We start from the raw sequence: 20,537 nt of genomic DNA, 5'->3' as shown, positions 1-20,537 counted from the left end.
TCCATGGAAGACCTAAACTAGGTATGAATGAACTCATTCTAAACCAGGGGTTCCCAAATTTGGTTTGCGGCTTGTTCAGGGTAAGCCCCTGGAGGGCCGTGAGACACTTTGTTTACCTGAGCGTCCGCAGGTACGGCTGCTCGCAGCTCCCAATGGCCACAGTTCGCCGTTCTGGCCAATGGGAGATGCGGGAATCGGCACGGGCTGGGCCACCACTTCCCGCAGCTCCCATTGGCCGGGAACAGGGAACCGCGGCCACTGGGAGCTGCGAGTGGCTGTACCTGCGGACACTCAGGTAAACAAAGTGTCTTGCGGCCCGCCAGGGGCTTACCCTGAACAAGCCGCGAACCAAGTTTGGGAACCCCTGTTCTAAACAAATAAGAAACAACTTGAATTAGCTCCCCAAATTCAAACTGAACTCAACATTTCTTGAGTTTGAAAAGTCCAAATACATTTTATTTTTGGTGCAGATCTGCACGTCCTAATATTGGCTAGGACCATAGGTAGAAATGCCAACGTGTTACTGGAGAGGTTTTCATGCGTATTCCTGGCTGATGAGAAACAAGAAATGCCTTATCATATCAAAGTCTGCTCATATGAAATTTCCAGTCTACTTTTGCACATTCAAACCTTTTCTTGTTCACTCACTGCTAGGCCAAACTCCTTCATTTGGGTGACTGGGTGTTGTATTTTTTGTTTGTTTGTTTGTCTGTAAAGATTATATTATAGAGAACAACTAATTCTGTTGAATCTGAAAAGCAAAATATAAAAGCAGGGATAAATTGAGGCTCTTGGGAGCAAGGGCAGCACAAGGAGGGCAACAAAAGGATGTCAGTAGCTGAACACTTTAGAGGGAGACATTATGGGTGAATAATGCCTCCTGTTCTCCTGTGGTGCATGCTGGGTGGACTACACTGCAAAGCAGCACTTGCTACACATTTTTAAAAAAAATGGAACTGACAATCTCTGATCCAATTAGTGCTTGCCAGTGAGTCAGAAGTGGGAATCTTGGGCCACTTCCCTACCCAAGTAGGCACATCCCTCTTTGGGCATGAAGCACTGCCAGTAACCCTGGTTGGCCTTCACTGTTTGCATTCCCCATCACTTTGCAGTCAGGTTATGACTGCCTGCAATGTGGAAGCATTGCAGAGACATGGTGTTCCCTCTAAGTCAAATGTAATTACTGCAAGGACAGCCATAAACTGATGATGGTCATTCATTTAGTCCAGTATACAGGGGCCAGTACCAGATGCTTCAGAGGAAGGTATGAGATTTCTAATTAGAGACTTGTGGAATAATGTGCACATGGATTACGTTATTATAAGTAGCTAGATAGGAAGGGGATTTCTGATAATAGAGGGTTCTTTAATCTAGCAGACAAAGTCATAACAAGGTCCAATGGCTGGAAGATGAAGCTAGACAAATTCAGACTAGAAATAAGGCACACATTTTTAATAGTGAGGGTAATAAGCACTGGAACAATTGACTGAGGAATGTGATGGATTCTCTATCACTTTATCGTTAAATCACAGTTATCTCTCTAAATCTAAATCTTTCTAAAATATATGCTTTAGCTCAACTGGAAGTTATGGACTTGATGCAGGAATCATTTGGTGAAATTCTATGGCCTTTGTTATACAGGAGGTCAGAACTGATTATCATAATGATCCCTTCTGGTCTTAATATCTATGAATCTTCTTAACCCCTTAAGGTTGTAGTTGTCTTATGCCCTGAAGCACAAAGGCTTATGTCTCTTATATATAAAAATGTAACTAATTACCCATGTATATTTCTAATATAATCTTATAAGTATAAGTATAGTACTGAATAGGAACCTTACTTTATAGGGACAGCTTCTTTGTAAAAGTAGTGGGGAATATAAAATTCACATTTGATAAAATACATTTTCTGTTATATAGGGAAGCTGACATTTGTACAGATAGATACTTTCTAGGAAGACATCCTGATAGGTATAGTTTATGAATGGACCTACAGTAGTATGTACTATATTAATTATTGCCCTTCACAAAAAAATCAGATCCAGCAGAAGAAGAAAGCAACTACAAATATTTTTTAGAATGCCCTTAAAAGAAAATCAAAATAGAGGAGGAGGCATGAGTAATAAAGGATATACGGGAAGGTAACGAAGGAGGCATAAGAAGGCAGAAGTTGCATGAAGAGGAGGAAAGAATGGCAGTATTGCTCTAAGTGATCATGAAAAAAAGTAAAGGGAAAGGCAAAAATGAAAAGATATAAGTAACAAAAGTCAAGAAGTTGAAGAGTATGTAGAGTGATAAATAACAGCTCCATGTGAAAGAAAAATAAATCAAAGGGTAATTTTTTTTTAAAAAATTGAAGCTGAAGGACATGAAGTTTGCAGTGAATAAGTTGTATGTAATGCCATGTAGTGCTCACATCCCTTAACCATTACAATGGGAATGAATGATTTTATTTTTGTATTTTACTGCCTTTACACAGAAAAGTTTTCCTGAAAGAAGTGTAAATGTTAGAAAATGTTTTGGAAAAGTTTACATTTTCATTTCATAAACTCTAGAGGCTAAATCCTAAAATACTTACTTAATTTTTTACTCACTATTTTGGCTGGAGTTTGCCCTGACTAAGGACATTGGGATTCGTCCCTAGGTTACCACGCAGCATTTATATTTCGTTAAAAAAGAGCAACTATCTTCTTGGTAATTATGTAGTTATCATTACATATACAAATTGGTAAATGATAACACACATTAATGGTCACTCTGTGCTGGTTTCCTAATAACCCCATATTATATACAGGTCTGCTAACTCTGTTACTAGCACTCAACACCCTTCTGGTGGATTGGATATAGAGGGGAAACAAATGCTATGAAAGGAATGTCTATGCTAGTCACAGGGAAGCACATGGGGTTCCTGAAGGACAAGTATGCTGACCCAGCATTTAATACCAGAGCTGTGTTCTAGAATTGTGGTTAGAATGTCAGCACAAGCCTGGTAACTGTGAGACAGTCCCTGAGAGCTAACTTCTTGGCAAGGTAACTACTAGGAGGGTGAATTCACTTTTATTTATACTGAATAAAGTGCCGGAGGCAATAATATGTATGATTAATAAGACCTAAAGTAATTATGATTAGCATGTTCTGCAACCCTTCCAAGAATGCTTTCCTATCTTTTTCTTTGAAGCTCACACATGTTGTTGTGCTAGAATCCAGTATTCTATTGAAGTCTTCCTAAACAGGTTCTGAGACCCCTTTCACACTGTACTGTATCTCTTCATTAATTATTTCTATCTCTGTAGAGCCATTGTTTTAAAAAAAAAACATGCTCAGAAGAATCCATAAATAGCTCTTTTTCTTTTTCTGAACTCTGACAGGGTTTAAAATGTTGTGAGTTGAATGCGGACATGAGACAGTTGTTTTGTATTTTTGCTCCAACTCTTAAGTGTTTTTATTTAAACACACAAATTGTCCTAAGTATGCTCAATTGTGTTTTCAATTATTAAGATGCCAAAATTGTTTTGAGAATATTGCCCAAAAATTAATATGTTTATATTGCCAACCTAAGAGCAACAGAAAAGATATAAACATTATTGTAGGGACAAATTTAGTAAAACTGAATTTATAGAGAAGCCAAACAGAGGAGTTTACTTTGGATCTGGAGAATTGTATAACATGGAGAAATAGGTGAGAACTAACAAAATTTTCTGAATCCATGTTTTTGCACAGTAACCTAAAAGGTAAATAAAGTTCAATAGGTTATTTATTTATAAGTTATATTATTACAACCCCATTTCTGCTTCACAGAATCAGGTCATATAGTTGTGCACAAAAATATTTGTAAATCAAATTCGTATATCACATGAAGATATAGCGAGTAACTGAACAGAATGACCTTTTCTTTTTCCTTCCCCCTGTGGTTAGCTGATTGTATAGCAAATTACAACAACCAGCTGGAAAGCAAGCAAACAAACCTGATGCTGCCTGAGTCAACTGTTTATGGTGATGTGGACTTGAGCAACAAAATCAATGAGATGAAAACCTTCAATAGCCCAAATCTAAAGGATGGAAGATTTGTCAACCAACCTGGGCAGCCCACTCCTTATGCAACCACTCAGCTCATCCAGTCAAGCATCAGCAATAATGTTAACAGCAGCAGTGGGGATACAAATGAGAAACACTGGAAACCCTCTGTTCAGCAAAAACAAGAGGTTGCACCTGTACAGTACAACATTATGGAGCAAAACAAATTAAACAAAGGTGAAGAGCTTTTAGCTTTTTTACTCTTGTTTATTCATCAGATGATCGTCAGCCTTCTGGTGGTGGGAGTCCAAAGCTTGTCAGGACTAGTAAACGTAAACCTCTGTGGTGCTTCTAGGCTTTTTCCTTTGTAGATTTAGAAATTCCCAGTAACCAGTGTCAAAGAGTTAATTAGCACTACAATAACCTTCAAAGATTGAATTTATTATCACAAATAACTAGCTGCAACTTTAAAGAGAATTAAATAAAATATATTTTCATGTGGCTTTGTGATTAATTTAAATTTAATAGTAGGTGCTTAATTGGTTAGGACAGAGAATAAAATATCTTTTATTCATAAGACCAATGCATGGTAGTCACATTATATTCTACCTTAAATTTTAAATAGATCAACATTCTTTATCAGTTGTGGATGGAGGCAGGCTAATTAAATCTACATCTTCATGTAAACAAATGGAATTTTTGCACATCAAGCTGTGTAAAATTATATTGTGTTGTACACTGGGGACAGAAATGGACCAATCCAATTAATTTTAGCTTTATACCTAGCAAGCCTCCAACTCACATGTTCAGAGGGAATGCTATGGAAAAAAATTATGGATACTAAATTTCCTTTGTTCTGACTGCAGTTTGTGGGTTCAGAAGCTAAAAATAAATCGATTTCTGTGTAAACTTGAAACATCAGAATGTACTTTTGTGGCCTTAGGGGCACGTTTCTCCAATGTGATGTGTGGGGACTTGGAAGAAATAGGTATGTGATTTCTTGCTAATCTTCAGGCTACCGTGCAACCTGCTTTAATAACCTGATTTGCAAAGCAGTGCCCCTAGGAACTGGATCCATTCTAAGTGTGAACTTTTTGAACAGATCGTTGTAACTTGTATGATCACATAGTGATATTGAAAAGATGTCTAGCAAAAAGACACGTTTCATTACAGAAGGTTGATTTCATCTGTTTCCTACCTGACCTACTTACGCACAGAGTAGTTGAGAGGGCCGTATAAAATGTGATACCGCCTTTTGACATAACCAAGTCAAAGGGAAAATTCAGGTTTTTTCTGGCTCCAAGCTGTCGTGTGAGGGGTTTTATCTTTTTTTAATTATGCGTATGCACTCACTTTTCTGTGGTGACCTCATGTATTACATTTCAGTTTCAGAATTAAAATGTTTGGATTTTACTACCAAGAAGACATTGTCTCTTTCAGATGGTATATATTACAGCTTCACATTTTCTAGCATATTGTGCTATGAAAAGACCCCATTAAAGCATTGTCCGCTGACAGTCATATATACATATTTCAATGTTGATTTATTGTTTATCCTCTGTGTAAACAGACATGGAATGCAGGGCTTCATCATGAAGTGTGGAATGCAGCTAGACTACAGAATACATTCTGGTGTGGGATTTATGATTTTGCTCCTATTTTTCTCCCCATGCTTACATTATCAAAAGCATGTCTGCAGCAGATGGGGACTGGATTCTTAGCTACTCTGTGTGGGGGTTTTTATGAGTCAATAGTCTGATCTTGGATTTCTTATTTCCTAAGTCAAAATCATCTCGCTGACAATTTTACCTATAGCTTTTATAATGAGAAATAACCATTTTGATGAGTTCCATGCTGTGCTTTATTGTCAGTACTTTATGTCCAATGGTTCTGTTTATGTCTTTATTTTATTTGGTCTATGAAGAGCAACTCATCTCCTTGCTAGTCTTCTGTAAATTATACACACTTCTTAAGCAAGAAAACATTATATTATCTGATGAACATTTTATCCCTGAGAAATGTTTGTAGCTGTGATTGCCAAATCTAGCATTTAAAAATAAAATCCCTGTAATTAAATGTTCATCCAAACCTTTAGAATTGGATAGGTCAGTTATTGTTGCTGTTAATAGTAAATACTGTGTCAGCACTATCTGGCAGTCTTCCTGGATACTATAGAGACATTGGACCATGTTCTCTGCTGTAAATTGACTTCAGTGGAATTTGGCCCTTGTAGGGTTAAACTCACTTTCACGCAGAAATATGGCATAAACCTCGGTATGCTTTGGGACTTGAGTAGGGCATAGGCACTGTGCCTAGGGTTGAATTTCACCCTACGTGTATGTCTAACTGCAATTGGACAACTGCAGCTGGCCCATGCCAGCTGATTTGGGCTCACAGGGCTTGGGTTAAGGGGCTGCAGCCTGAGCTCTGGCACCTTCACGCCTCACAGGGTCCTAGAGCCTACTGGCTTGAGCACAAACATCAACACTGCAATTAAACAGTCCCTTAGCACAAGCCCAAGTCAGCTTGCAAAGGCCAGGTACAGATGTCCAGTTGCAGTGCAGACATATCCTTAATGACCATGGACCTTTTCTTGGTGTAGCTACTGAGTTGCCCTAAAACTCTGGAGACCTGTGGGTAATAGAAATTAAAGGAAAAGACAGGAGCAAAACAAATATGGGGAGGGTTAAAAGATTTCTCCCCCACCCATGCTTCCTCATAACATGTTCAGTGGGTCTTATTGTGTGTTATGAAGCAGGAATATACAGGAAATAGTTTATGTGAAGGGAATATTAACTGTATTATTAAACCTACAGATTACAGAGTAAATGACAATAATGCTCCAACTATTCCATACAACCAGTCATATGACCAGAATACAGGAGGGTCCTACAATAGTTCAGATCGGGGCAGTAGTACATCTGGTGAGTATATTCATATCAAGCTACAGTCTGCTAAAATAAAATATGGTTCTATTATTATTACGATATTTGATTAAACTGTATACATATTCAGTACTAATGGCCTGATTTGCAGAACTGCTGCACATCCAGATCTCCCATTGGAGGAAATACAACAGCAACTCTATTGGGTCAGAATTAACTTCCATAATCTATGGTTGCCTCCTCTTTACTACTTAAAATAAAGCATCAGCTAGTTGATTAATGCCATCTAGAATTGTGAAAGCCATATACTGCAGTATACTTTGGATTTCCTAACTTGGGTCCTCCACTGTTTGACATCTTGGCCTCCCAATAGCCAATTCTATACAAAAGTCTTTCTCAGAAATTTCAAAGAAAGCTGGATATAAACCCGCATACTTCCCTTTCTGGAAAGGCACCAGACTCCCTTCCCATCCCTAGGCACCAACCAAAAAACCCTACTTTATTATTGTATAGTGCACTTACTGAAAACACCGGAACATTTGTTTTATACCTAACAAAACTAGTTTCAGTAAATTTTGCATCTGTAATTTTTTAACTCTGATACCATACAATTTTGTTGAAAGAACTGAAAAAATTCCTCTGTTTTTATTTACACTGACTCAGTGAATATTTATCAGAACTAATCTTACTGATAACTCAGATGTAGACAGTAGAGAATTAAAGAATTTTGTTTCTCACAGTGCCTTTCATATGCAGAGTATCCAAGAGCCCTTTGCAAAAGATTTCCTTGCAAAGAAACCTTGTTCTTCCTTAACTTTTGCTTTCGCCTAGGATGGCCCAATTGCCTTTTTCCTAACCTGTGTTTGATCTTAATCTAACTATCCTAACCTAACACTACTCTGGCAATGTAAATGTGTTTTAGTGTAAATGAGGCCTTGTATTTTCTGTCTCCAGGTAGGTCTGCCTGGTATTCTCAACTGTTTATTTGGGGTATAATGATATACCCCAAATAATAGGAAGCCTCTTAAACCTCCAGGATTCCCTGAAAGAACCTTCTGGGCATGGGCAGCTTGCCCAATTCTAGAGCAGCAGGATCTCCTGAATCTCAGTTCTACAGTATTCAGACTTGAAACGCAACGCAATACCTCTCAGGGGATATGAACCCATGTGAATTAAGAGTGGGGGGGCATATTATTTACCGTGCTGACACTTAATATGTTTATTCATAACAATGACAAATTATAGCCCTACACCAAGGACTCCAGCAGGAATGAAACAAGGTGACCAGAGCAATACATTAATTGTGCTGAATCTAGTATATATACATTGGAGGATAAAGAACAAAATGCAGATTATGGTCTCCTTGGGACAATTAGGGTCTTGCTTGACACAATATGGTACTGATGTACCAGTAAAACAATAGTGAACAGCTAAAATATACTGGTACGTAGCAGTCAATGTGGAGCAATAACGAGCTGAAATATTGTCTATAGGAACACAATGTAGGAGACAGTGGCACAATTACACAATAACTTCAACATCCTTCATTATGTGAACAGGGTAAACTATGCTAGATATTAAAAGAAAAACTCTGCTTCTCCTAAGGAAGTTAATATGAAGAAGAATCATTTTAAAATTTCTATTATTTAAAAAAAATGAAACTACTAATTGTTTTCAAAGAGTTAATAAAAATGACAAAGTATACAAATTAACACAGAGAAAATGTCGAGTTAGTTTTGATTACAGATAGTATTCTCGTCAAAATTCAGCACCTGAATAATTGATGAGTAAAGCTGGATTGTTAAAGCTACATCATTCTACTATAAGCCATAATTTCTCATTAACGGTGTCTGAAAACATTCACACCATACTTCATCAGGGTTTTTTTTTAGTTATTTTAGTTCTCCCAGCAATTATTTTCAACTCCACCTGCCATTCATACTAAAATTAGTAATTTCATTGTGCCTAAAACATTTCAGTGGACATATACAAATTGAATATATTCAGTGACTTAATGCAACAGTGTAACTTTAATAGATCATATCTGTATCTTATTGTATTTTAGGTTCCAGCAATTAAATAACAGAAAGGCACTTTGGAAAATATGTCTACAGCTCATTTGGTTTAGATCATAATCTATAATGTAATTAATAGCTGTTGGAGGATCATTCTTAATGATATTGCTTGTAAAATTCATTTATGGCTTTTTTGCATTTTAGCTATTTATTAAGTTATGAATACTGTGTGTTTTGTCCTTGCTGTATTAAAGTTTCTGGTTAAAATTAACTGCAGCAAAATGTGGAATAATTGGTTTTACAATGCAACTGTAATTATGAGGTTATGTATGCAGAGAGGAAGGACCAGAACTTGCTCCCAGTCAGGTCAATGGTAAAATCCACATTGACTTCAATAGGAGCTGGAATGAATCGTGATCCTCTCTCTCCCCCCCCCCCCCCCACAACACACCCAGGGGAGATGTAATTAGGTGAAAAGAGATAATTAAAAGCATTTTTAAAAATATATTATTTATTCATTCTTAGGGAGTCAAGGACACAAGAAGGGTGCCCGCACCCCTAAGGTACCCAAACAGGCTGGCATGAACTGGGCAGATCTACTTCCACCTCCCCCCGCACACCCTCCTCCCCACAGCAATAGTGAAGATTACAGTCTTTCTGTGGATGAAAGGTAAGAAAACCGAACAAATCATCCTTTTATCATTTTGCTGACAAGATAGCTCAAATTGATTTAATTTAATTTGTGCTCTGGCAATGTACTAATGAAGTTTTCCTTCAATCCACTTTGGATGTTCATGAACTACATACAGTATTATTAAAATACAAAAAAGGCTTTTGAGAGTATTGTGCCTCTGTCAGTGCATCTTTACCAACTGTTGTTCCAGTTCTGAAACTGATGCTCTGTGTTGTTTGGATTTTAGCATGTTTTTTCTTTTTTTCCACGGGGGAATGAAGTGGCTTGCATTGTACTCAATGAGGGGCCATATTTAGCAGTATAATACACAACCTGTTGAATAAATTCTACAGCACAGTAATCTTCAATTAGATTAGACCAGTTCTATATTTGTAGACAGCTAGAGATCTGGGAGGAAATCCTGGCTCCTTATAAAGTCAATGGGAGTTTTGCCATTGCGATAATAGGGCGAGGATTTTATCCCTTGAATTTAAGTAAACATACTCAATATTCTTAAAAGAATGAAAATAAAATACAAATATTCCGACAGTTAAATTGTTATTTTCTTGAAATGACCTTGCCTCGTTCTTGACACTTCGCCTGTAATTATAAGATCCAGCAAGCAAGCAGTTCCACAGTTTTTTATAGTTTGAAAATCTCTGACCATTTGAGCTAGAATAACGAATAGTAGATGCTGTGGACCAGATCTTCATGTTTATTAAATTTGCGTTTAATACATCTGGTGGAATATTTTTCATCTGATATTTTATTTAACAAATATTGCAGTCATTTGTTAAATAAATTTATCAATTTAATTATGTTTAGTAGCATCCAACCAGCTCTATAACTTACTACTCTTTGTCAAATAAATTATTTGACACACAATAATATTCACTGAATAATATATTCACCAAATATTATTTTTCTAGTCTTTGATTTGCCCTCGTACCCATTTTAGTCACCTAGCAGCTAATTTAGACACCTACAGATCTCATGGGACAACTGGGAAATGAAATCCTGGCCACATTGAAGTCAATGGCAAAGCCCTTTTGACTTCAGTGGGATCAGGATCTTTCCCCAGCCCTTTATTTTTATTGCATCAAACAAGTTTAATTTAAGCTACAGTCCTCATTTTTTTTAAAAAACTATTTCTTAGTTATGACCAAGAAATTCCATGTCCAGTGCCACCTGCAAGGATGTATCTACAGCAAGATGAGCTAGAGGAAGAAGATGATGATGAGCGAGGTCCTACTCCTCCAGTCCGAGGAGCAGCTTCCTCTCCCGCAGCTGTCTCCTACAGCCACCAGTCTACTGCCACTCTAACACCCTCACCCCAAGAAGAACTACAGCCCATGTTACAGGATTGTCAAGAGGAAATAGGACACATACAACACCAACCTGACCGGAGGTATGTTGCCGCAAATATGCAGAGATGACAGATGAAATTCCACTCCCACTGAAGTCAATGACAAAACTCCCATTGACTTCAAAGGGCCAGGATTTCACCCAACATATTTACTCTGCTTATATTTAATTTACAAATTGGGAAGATTTGACTATGTATATTCTTAGAGCTAGGTAATTAAGTTGCTTTAATATTGTAATATGAAAGGAAATGCAGTGTATCATCTTGTGTTACATACAATGCTGACACAAGTTAAATGCACAGTCATCAGGATACTAAAGTGGTATCGTTAACACAATTTACCATATAATTACAGTTCCATTGTTTCCAATAGATTTACTGCATTATTACCATAAAATAGCTTGCATTATTTCACAGTAACTGTGCAATTAACTTGTCACCAATGTGTATGAATATATATAAATATATAATTTATATAAGCTATAGGTTTTCCTCCTTTCATAAATCCTACTGCAGTAAATTACTGCTTGTGAAATTTTCTTCATGTTCCCACCTTCCCTCATTTTTTAAATAAAGACGGTCATTAAAAAGATCTATATTTGTTCCAGGGATATTTGGCTTCCATTCTGAGTTTACTGTACCCTTGCAGCTTCTGCTCTCTCTATATATATATTAAAAAAAATGTGAATTTTGACTAAATGTGACTATGGTTTAGCTTGCTGTTTTGTTGCAATAATAGAACTTTTGTCCCAGGAACATAGTCTTTGTAGATTCCCCCCCCCCCATTAGCTTATATATATTGAATTTATGATAAACCATTAGACTTTTAATATTCCTGTCATTTTTTTTGAAAATTTTTATTATTTTCAAGAATTTCTAGGCTTATTGTTCCAAAGATCAGTTTAGCACTTCTTAATTTTTCATATTTCTTATTCCTGGGCTTATTTCAAAGCAATATTTTTCTAAAGGGTCATCTTGCTGAATTAATTGCTTGAATTTGATTTTGTTAATGTAGCTTTTTATAGGTGTGTTTCCCAGAAAAAGAATGTCGAGTATCTTTTTTTTTTTTTTTTTTAGTTTGCCCCTTTTTATTGTAAAGCCAAGCCTGGTACTTTAAACCTTGCTTTTTAAAAATGGCTTCAAATCTGCTTTTAACTTTATCCCCCATGTTTCCTCAGGGTTCCCATTTCTTCCTCTCTACTCTAGTATTCTGTATTTTTTTACCCTCTGTCATGTTCTGCATCTTGTCCTCTTTCTTTCTCCTCATGACGTTCATTCCTTCTTTCCCTTCCATGTACACCGATGGAGAAGGGGGGGTGTCCACTCAATCTTCCTTTGGGTGTCGCTTCCCAGACCCTCAGTTTCTCTGTTTTGAATAGTGTGGTGCACTGAGCGAGCTAGCAGCCTGTGTGCAAAGAAGAGGATGCAGCGGGCCACAGCCTGGCAGTTAGAATGTTTCCCTCAGCACAAGGAGTGGAAGGTGGCCACCAAACTTAAGATGTATCACCAAACTTAAGGAAATATGATTGAATGTGGCTATAAGGATGCACCATTGAACTGCTAGGGTATAAGGATTTGCTATGTAAGGGATGGAAGAAATATCCTAAACATCTTTTTGCTGTTATTAAAGGGGGTTAGATAAACATCACTAGCGGATAAATGCCATTGCCTCCATTCTTTGGAAAGCTGCTAGTGACTCAGCCCTAATAAGAAACACAGTGTAGTTGGGCTACCTTGGTTATGTGTCTTTAGCTTTTCCAGTGTTGTCTCTTATCTATTTGATATGTTCGTTTCTTTTATTAAAATAAAGCCACTGTATTGTATAAGTTCTCTTGCATGATCAGCAAGGCTTGCCTGACTGCATCTTCCACTCTACTTTGCTTGATGACAGGTTTCAGTGTAGCAGCCGTTTTAGTCTGTATCTGCAAAAAGAAAAGGAGTACTTGTGGCACCTTAGAGACTAACCAATTTATCTGAGCATAAGCTTTCGTGAGCTAGAGCTCACTTCATCGGATGCATACTGTGGAAAATACTGCATGCATCCGATGAAGTGAGCTGTAGCTCACGAAAGCTTATGCTCAGATAAATTGGTTAGTCTCTAAGGTGCCACAAGCACTCCTTTTCTTTCCACTCTACTGGCATTGTTATGACATGTTATGTTTAGGAGTTGGCTGTTGTGTGCTCAGCACTTGAAATACATTCTGGAAGGAAGTTTACACTTGGAACATGGAGAATGAGAAGGCTTTCTAATTGAGAACACTTATTTCAAATGGCACATACTTCTGTATTAAGTACTAAGATTTCTTGATTAACTGAAAATATTCATTGTTACAAATAATAAAAGTATCTGACAGAGAAATAAGTTGAGCGTGTAGCTTTGTACTGAAGATTATATCTAAAATGCTATTATCTGAAATGTATCTGTAAGGTTGGTAGAGCTTTACTCTCTGAACTCCAGTTCATTTGGAGGATGGAAAGGTTACTTAACAGAGGGGGCCATCTCCTCTTCCCTCCTCTCCAGTCTTTAATGCTTTCTGTAATGATTCTACAGCCATGCTCCGTGTTGTGGGCCCCAGGAACCAAGCAGCTGGAACATTGCTCTCTGCGATGCTGATTGTGTTCAGTAATGTTGTCTGTTCGGTCAGCTTGCCACAGTTGCAGCAGATTGAAATAGAAAGCTCTGCTCTGGAAGAATGTAAAAAGCACAGTGAGATAGGAGACACTGTGAATGTTAAAGCCAGAGTCACTGTAATCTAGTATGGGACTGTGTAAAGTGGAAGAAATGCTGCTATATGTCCATGAATATGCCCATGTCCTCAGTGATCCTACCTTTATGGGTTAGTGAGCAAGCTGATTTTCCAAGAACCCTCTCTATGTTTTGTAAATAGTTGCCTGTCTCTTGGTAACAAAATCCAGAGAACAGGAAGACTAGTAGACAAATGTACTACAAGGACACATCTTGCCAGGATCCCACATTAAACCAATATAATTTAGCCAAGATGGGGCACTATATAAAGGTGAATAAAGCTTCTTTTCACTCAGCTATGGCCTCTGTCATTTCTATTAAATGATTATTTGGTTAAAATATCTCTAATTGTCACTGCTTCTGTGGCCTTCCGTAGTTAAGACAACCAGTAGAAGTGCGTGTACAATATTTTTAAGGAAATGGTAGATTATTCAGTTCAAGGATTTCTGCATTTTGTTGTGAAAGATGAGCACTTGCTTTATTTAAAAAAAGGAAATGTTTGTTTAGATACATAACTTTTTTTAAGCAAAACCTGGCCCATTTCTAGCAGTGGGTGGGTAAAACTAAGCCAGCCAAAAATAGGAAAATTAACATTTTTCAAGTTTGTAAAGATAGCCATTTTGCTGAAGTGATGATAAAGCAAAATTGATGGGTTGGAAACCATGAGAAATAGAAAACATTGGGAAATTTTTCAAACCAGATTCTGGTCAAAAGAGCAAACAGCAGATATCCTTTGTGATGAAAGAAGACAAAAGTCTGGTCATTCCCTCCCCAGGCATATCTTCCTTTTGGGTAAATGACAACTAAAAAGCACAGGGGACAAACTAATGACAATATCTGCAACATTAAGATAAATGTTCTGCAGATCAAAATATTAAATGAACCAAACATTGATCCCATAATGCCCAGACACAGTCCTTTAACTTTTGAATCTAGCAGCTCTGTTACTGATTATTTAGGAACAAGAATAATATGGATACATTTGGATACTCTCCAAAGTTAGATATAAATGATATTGAATAATTCTCTTTAACATTACCTTCCAGACCAGTTTCAAACCTATGTTTGGAATAAGTGGGGGAAAAAATTCTGAGAAGGATAATGTTTATGGAGCAGTCTGCTTGGGTGTAGATACCTATTGTCTCTGATAATAGCAAGCTTCAAAAGCAATATACAATCACACCTTTTGCTCACATTCACAGGTGTGAACTTCCTAATGTAATTCTTTAAGCTGTGTCCTAAACTGTCACCTCCCCTTTCCTAACTGAACATGAGCTAAATTATGAAACATAAGGAGATTTATACATAAGCGAGCACATTTTTATTAAACTGGAGTGAAAGGTACCATAAGAGACGGCCAATTTCTTTTTTTGGTTGATTTCTGATTTCATAGCTGTCGGTCATCTCTGATTATAGAAAAAAAGTAAAATCCTGCTACTTTCAAATCTAAATCCTGGGAATTTAAAATGGCAAAACAAATTGGTTGGCATGTCAAAGAAATATTCCACTGTTTTTTCTAGGATATTTTGTTTTGTTCTGGTTAGTTTGTGCAACTGAAATAACAATTTTTAACATTGTGTTTACATGCAGACGTCAGCCTGTGAGTCCTCCACCCCCTCCAAGGCCTATTTCTCCACCACACACCTATGGGTACATCTCAGGACCCCTGGTCTCAGATATGGATACTGATGCACCAGAAGAGGAAGAGGATGAGGCAGAAATAGAGGTTGCCAAGATGCAGAACAGAAGGCTCCTTTTGCGTGGCCTTGAACAGACACCTGCCTCAAGTGTTGGCGATTTGGAAAGCTCTGTAACGGGGTCCATGATTAATGGTTGGGGCTCAGCCTCAGAAGAAGACAACATCTCAAGTGGACGGTCCAGTGTTAGCTCTTCTGATGGATCGTTTTTTACTGATGCAGATTTTGCACAAGCTGTTGCTGCAGCAGCAGAATATGCTGGTCTTAAAGTAGCAAGACGTCAAGTGCAGGATGCAGCAGGAGGTGAGGTCTTATAAAGGCACGGTGTGCTTGGTTGGGGATGAAAAAAGAAAAACTGCCACCATGCCATGTCTTTTATCCAAAGGTTGTCCCTAAATTTCTTAAATAACTTAACAATGAATCACAGTCTGCTGTTCCAATTTGTACAAATTCAGCACGCTCAGAAAATTGACTTGCATGCCCACATAATTATCTCCTATGCTCTGGCTCTTCCAGCAGGTAATGTATTATTCGTTGAAGTGAAATGGGAGGCAGTTAATGCTGCTTAAGATCTCCAGGTTGCGGGGTGAGGAAGGACTTCGAATTAAACAGTCCAATTCACTATATTACATTTAATTGCTGCTAAACATTGTTTTACATCAAATCAATTGTCGGAGATGTGGCTGTAAAAATGAAACCTGTGTGCTAAATCATGGGGGGGGGGGGACTCTAATTGATTTAAAATTCAAATACAGCTGAAATTATTATTGTTCTCTTAGGTCTTGTCTATACAGTTCCACAGTTTGGAATATGTGTGAATAGCAGTGAACACCAAACGGCTGCACTGTAACTTCCCCATGTGGATGTTACTAGTTTGCATTAATGTAGTCCTCTTCAAATGGGAGTGTGTAGATATGCCGTAGAATTTGGTGAAGAAGTGGAGGAATGGGAGGCAGGTCGGTGATGAGGATAAAGGCTCATGTGGACAGTGGTCTGTCAGAGGGGAAGAAAAACAAGAATAAAAACAACATTCATATTCTTTGACTGTTGTAACTCAGGCATGCGAATGTGCTCTGAACTGAAAATACATGCAGTTACATGAACTCAGTTTGGGAGCCATTTGCAAACCTAAAAATGGTTGAACTGTTTTGTCTTTGTTTTTAAATGTTACAGTATAAAGATGTAAGGGTATAATGTGTATCTAAGCAGTGAAATCAAACATAGAAAGTTCAATCTTAAATTTCTCTGTTGTGCAAAATCACCCCTATGCACATCATATGTATAGGACACAGGAATTATCATACTGCACTAGTCCAGTATCCTGTCTCCTACAGTGGCCAGTACCAAATGCTTCAGGAGAAGGCATAAGAAGTCCAGAAGAAGCAGGCAGTTTGGGATAACATGTCCTGAGGGAAGGTTCTTACAATTGGTGTATTCCCTGAAGCATGGTGGTTTAGACCCTTTCAAAAACTCTTGTTTGTTTAGAATTTGCTATTATAACTCTGGATATTCTTGTTATCAGTATAAACATCCAGTTTCTTTTTTATTCTTGTTAAGCTTTTAGCCTCAATGACACCTAAAGGTTATATAAAACCGTGATTTCTTCTTACTGATTTTGAAATTTTGCTACCTTTTAGTTTAATTGAATGCCTTTTTTTCTTATTTTATGAGACAGGGTGAACAGAAGTTTCCAGCTGGCCCTTTCTCTAAAATGCATTATTTTGTATATTTTTCATGTCCTCCCTGTAAAGTACATGATCCCAATCTTTTTGTTCTCTTCATATGAGAGTTTTAGTTTATCCATGTCTACTGGAATGTGAAAAGTATAGTGTTTCAGCTTTAACACTTTATTTTCTAGGTTTTGTAAGCTAAAGAATACATTTAATCACATTTTAAGATAATTATTTGCCATTTACTATACTGGGGAACATCATCAGTCTCTGTTTGGAGCACAGTTGAGACAAACTGCCCTTGGCTTGGCATCATAATTTATAACCTGTCATTTCAGAAAATTCTCTTAGATTACAAACAAACTACACTTGGCTTTTCCGCTGGTCAACATTCAATATGTAATAAATATTTCATATTGGAGCACAAGCACTATTAGCTACCAGGATTAACTGAATATGAATAACCAGTGATCTGAGTAGGCTTCATGCTTACCAAATAGGTTAGTGTCATGTTTCAGCTGATAAATGGGACTGCTACAGTTCGAAGAGATCTGTGACTATCTTGCCAACCCTTTATAGCCACTAGAGCCAGAACACTGGGATTCTATTACTGTAGTTTTGTCTTCACCCACTCTACAGAGCTGCAAGATTCCTTTCTCATTTCTAATTTCCATTCTGACTTTTAGCATTCCTTTGTTTCAACATGGCTGTTCATCATGAAGAAAGAGAAGGGGAGGTAGTTTAGTTATTTTGAGTGAAATCTTGGCCTCACTGCAGTCAGTAGTAAAACTCACGTTGACTTAAATGGGGCCCCAATTTCATCCTTTTGTATAACTATTTGGAATAGATATTTTTACATACTACTGATGTAAAAAAAATTAAACTTAGCAACATTTAAAAGAGTATTATGAATTGCGGGTTTTGATTTGTTTTGTGTTTGCATTTTCCTGAATACAAACACTGGAGATGTGACACTGCTCATGTACAAATGAAGTATTAGGAAATGCAAATCAGGGTGTCACAGGGACTGCTGGTCGGTCACCTCCTGTTTGCTCTGGGGATTAGCTGATTTCAGGTCTGACACCTCCTTTCCACCTCTTACCGTGTGCTCTGCCTTCTCTTCCTAGCTTTCCGTGAGGCAAGTTGCTCTGTGTCTGTGGTTTGGCCATCCAGCCAAAGCACACACGTCCTCTCCTTCCAGCGTATCAGAGTCTCTGCTAACAAACAGGCTCAGGCAGCCTTCCCATTCACTGCCCAGCCAGTGCCACTTCCCCAGTAGCTGGTAGAGGAACGAGGCCCACCCTCTAGTCTGGGTCCCGAATGTTCTGTCCTGTTCTGAACCTTACTGCCTTTTTTCTGAGTCTTTACCAACCTTCTGGCTCCACCCCTTAGACTACTTCCCTGCAGCTCCTTTTTGTTGCTAGCTTCCTGGCTTTATCCTAGCCCTGCGTCTTTCTTCTCAGCTGTGCACCATCATCATGCAGGGGATTAATTAGGCCACAAAATTCCTTCTCAGCCTTATTAACCCCTTCCAGGCTGGTGTGGGGTGAACACCCCATCATACAGGGATTTGTCATATTTTGGATCTACGAACAATTTGGTGTACTTCACAAATAGTGCTTTATTGTTAATGATTCAAGCAGTGTAGTGCTGTATGCATTTGTAACTAGGTCCTGCTCATTGTTCTGCCATGGTACATTTTTGAGTGAACCTGTGCATTGTCCATGCCAGAGGATCTGAAGCCCATTGTGAAAGTGATGCATTTTGTTGTTGATGGACATTGCTATTGGGCTGATAAAACATTCTATTCCTGCTTGGTCACAGAGTTCAGATTCCTGCAGGGCACCTACTAGAAACAAACAAGTTGTATAATTTCTGGGAAACTAAGTCCGCCTGTTTATTGATTTGAAGATTAATGTATCTCTTCAATTGTTTGTTAAAAATATGCTGTAAACCATATCACCAATAAGGATATTACAAGATTTAGGTTAATGTAATATTATAATTAAATAACTTCAGTTTTAGAATGGCTGCACATGATTCTCATTTTAAAAAGAGAGGGAATATAATATCTTATTTTGGAGAGAAAAATAACAACATTCTGTTGTTCTGTAATTATTTTTTTCAGGCCGTAGACATTTTCATGTATCGCACTGCCCTAGACCCACCAGCCCTGTGTCTACTGACAGCAACATGAGTGCTGTTGTAATACAAAAGCTCCGACCTGCCAAAAAGCAAAAACACCAGCCAGGACATCTGCGCAGAGAAGTCTACACAGATGGTAAGTCAGTCCATTGAAACAGGTGAAAGTGTCAATGAACTGCTCTAGATATATGCTGAGTGTGTAAAGGTTTTCCTCAGAGATAACATTCTGTTTTAAAAAAAATCAGTGATTTGTGTTTGCTATTGCTAAATATGTTAAGCAAATTAATCATTTTAAATTTCCATACTTGGTAGTCTTTATGGATGCCTCTGCTGCATCTGTTTTCTGTCATGTCCTAATAGGCTAATTGCTGCCATTATTTAAGAGAAAAGGTAGCACATATAGGTATGGTAGTTGAAAATAATGTGTGCCTGGGATTAAAATTTTCATTAAAATAATGGAACAATAACTCCTCCAAAGTGTCAGGTTTTTTTTCACAGAAACAATTTAGCATTCAGATGGTAACCAACAAAATAGCTGAATTTTAATCCGAATGCAAGTATTGTTAGTTACTTTGTGCACCAAAAGGCAAAATGTAATCATCTTCTCTCATGCCTTCACACACAATATCGACTCCTGCTGAAAAGGTAATGCTTGTATTCTCTGGGGAGTATAGGAGGATAATGCAAACATTGTGATGTTGTCTAGAGAGAGCCTTTAATGAAAATGCCTCAGGTGGCCCAGCTTTTATTAAACCATCGCCTTCCAGTTTTTATAAACAACTCAAGGGCTTTGTGGAAATTCATGTAAGATAAATTCTTGAAGACTTACCCATCTTGTCAAGTTTGCTAAATTCGCTAAAAGAGGAGGGGAACGAAGGAGTGTCAGAGGCATCATTCCCCACCTCCTGGTTCTCAGCAACAACAATCTGATTAGGACTTTCATTACTAGTCAGAAATTTTTCAAAGAGGGGCATCATTTGCCATTATCATATGAAAGCATAATATTATAGATCCTTATCCAGGGTTACAAGAAGGGGTTTTTGAGCCACTTCTCCCTGTGAGTCTTACCACTTGACAGAAAAATTTAATACAAAGCTCACAGCATGATGAGCAGAAGTAATTTTGCAATGAGTGGTTGTCCGTGCTATTATCTGACTTTATTCTGAGTATTTTCTCTCACTAGCATCCATCTGATATTCGACTGCATTAAATATTGGCATGACACAGTGCACCTGGGCCTCTTGGCTTCTGCCCAGGTCCCTTTTGTCAGTGAAACTGAGCTGTCAGAATATTATCTGATTTCAAGAGGTTATTTACAGTGGTTTTG

General features: G+C 37.8%; 1 protein-coding gene across 5 annotated transcripts in view; it reads left to right on the top strand.

The window, feature by feature from the left end:
• ROBO1 (roundabout guidance receptor 1) overlaps nucleotides 1–20,537 on the top strand; it is a 1,030,664-nt gene that overhangs the window by 994,322 nt on the left and 15,805 nt on the right. For all 5 annotated transcript variants that reach the window (XM_075117735.1, XM_075117733.1, XM_048868853.2 and 2 more), the window contains 6 exons: nucleotides 3,915–4,250; nucleotides 6,830–6,937; nucleotides 9,439–9,583; nucleotides 10,743–10,994; nucleotides 15,289–15,698; nucleotides 19,194–19,346. In XM_075117735.1, coding sequence (XP_074973836.1) covers nucleotides 3,915–4,250; nucleotides 6,830–6,937; nucleotides 9,439–9,583; nucleotides 10,743–10,994; nucleotides 15,289–15,698; nucleotides 19,194–19,346 — 1,404 coding nt within the window. The remainder of the gene's footprint in view (nucleotides 1–3,914; nucleotides 4,251–6,829; nucleotides 6,938–9,438; nucleotides 9,584–10,742; nucleotides 10,995–15,288; nucleotides 15,699–19,193; nucleotides 19,347–20,537) is intronic.

This window comes from Caretta caretta, chromosome 1 (genome assembly GCF_965140235.1).
Source record: "Caretta caretta isolate rCarCar2 chromosome 1, rCarCar1.hap1, whole genome shotgun sequence".
Taxonomy (NCBI): domain Eukaryota; kingdom Metazoa; phylum Chordata; order Testudines; family Cheloniidae; genus Caretta; species Caretta caretta.
This window is presented reverse-complemented; position numbering and strand designations above follow the sequence as displayed.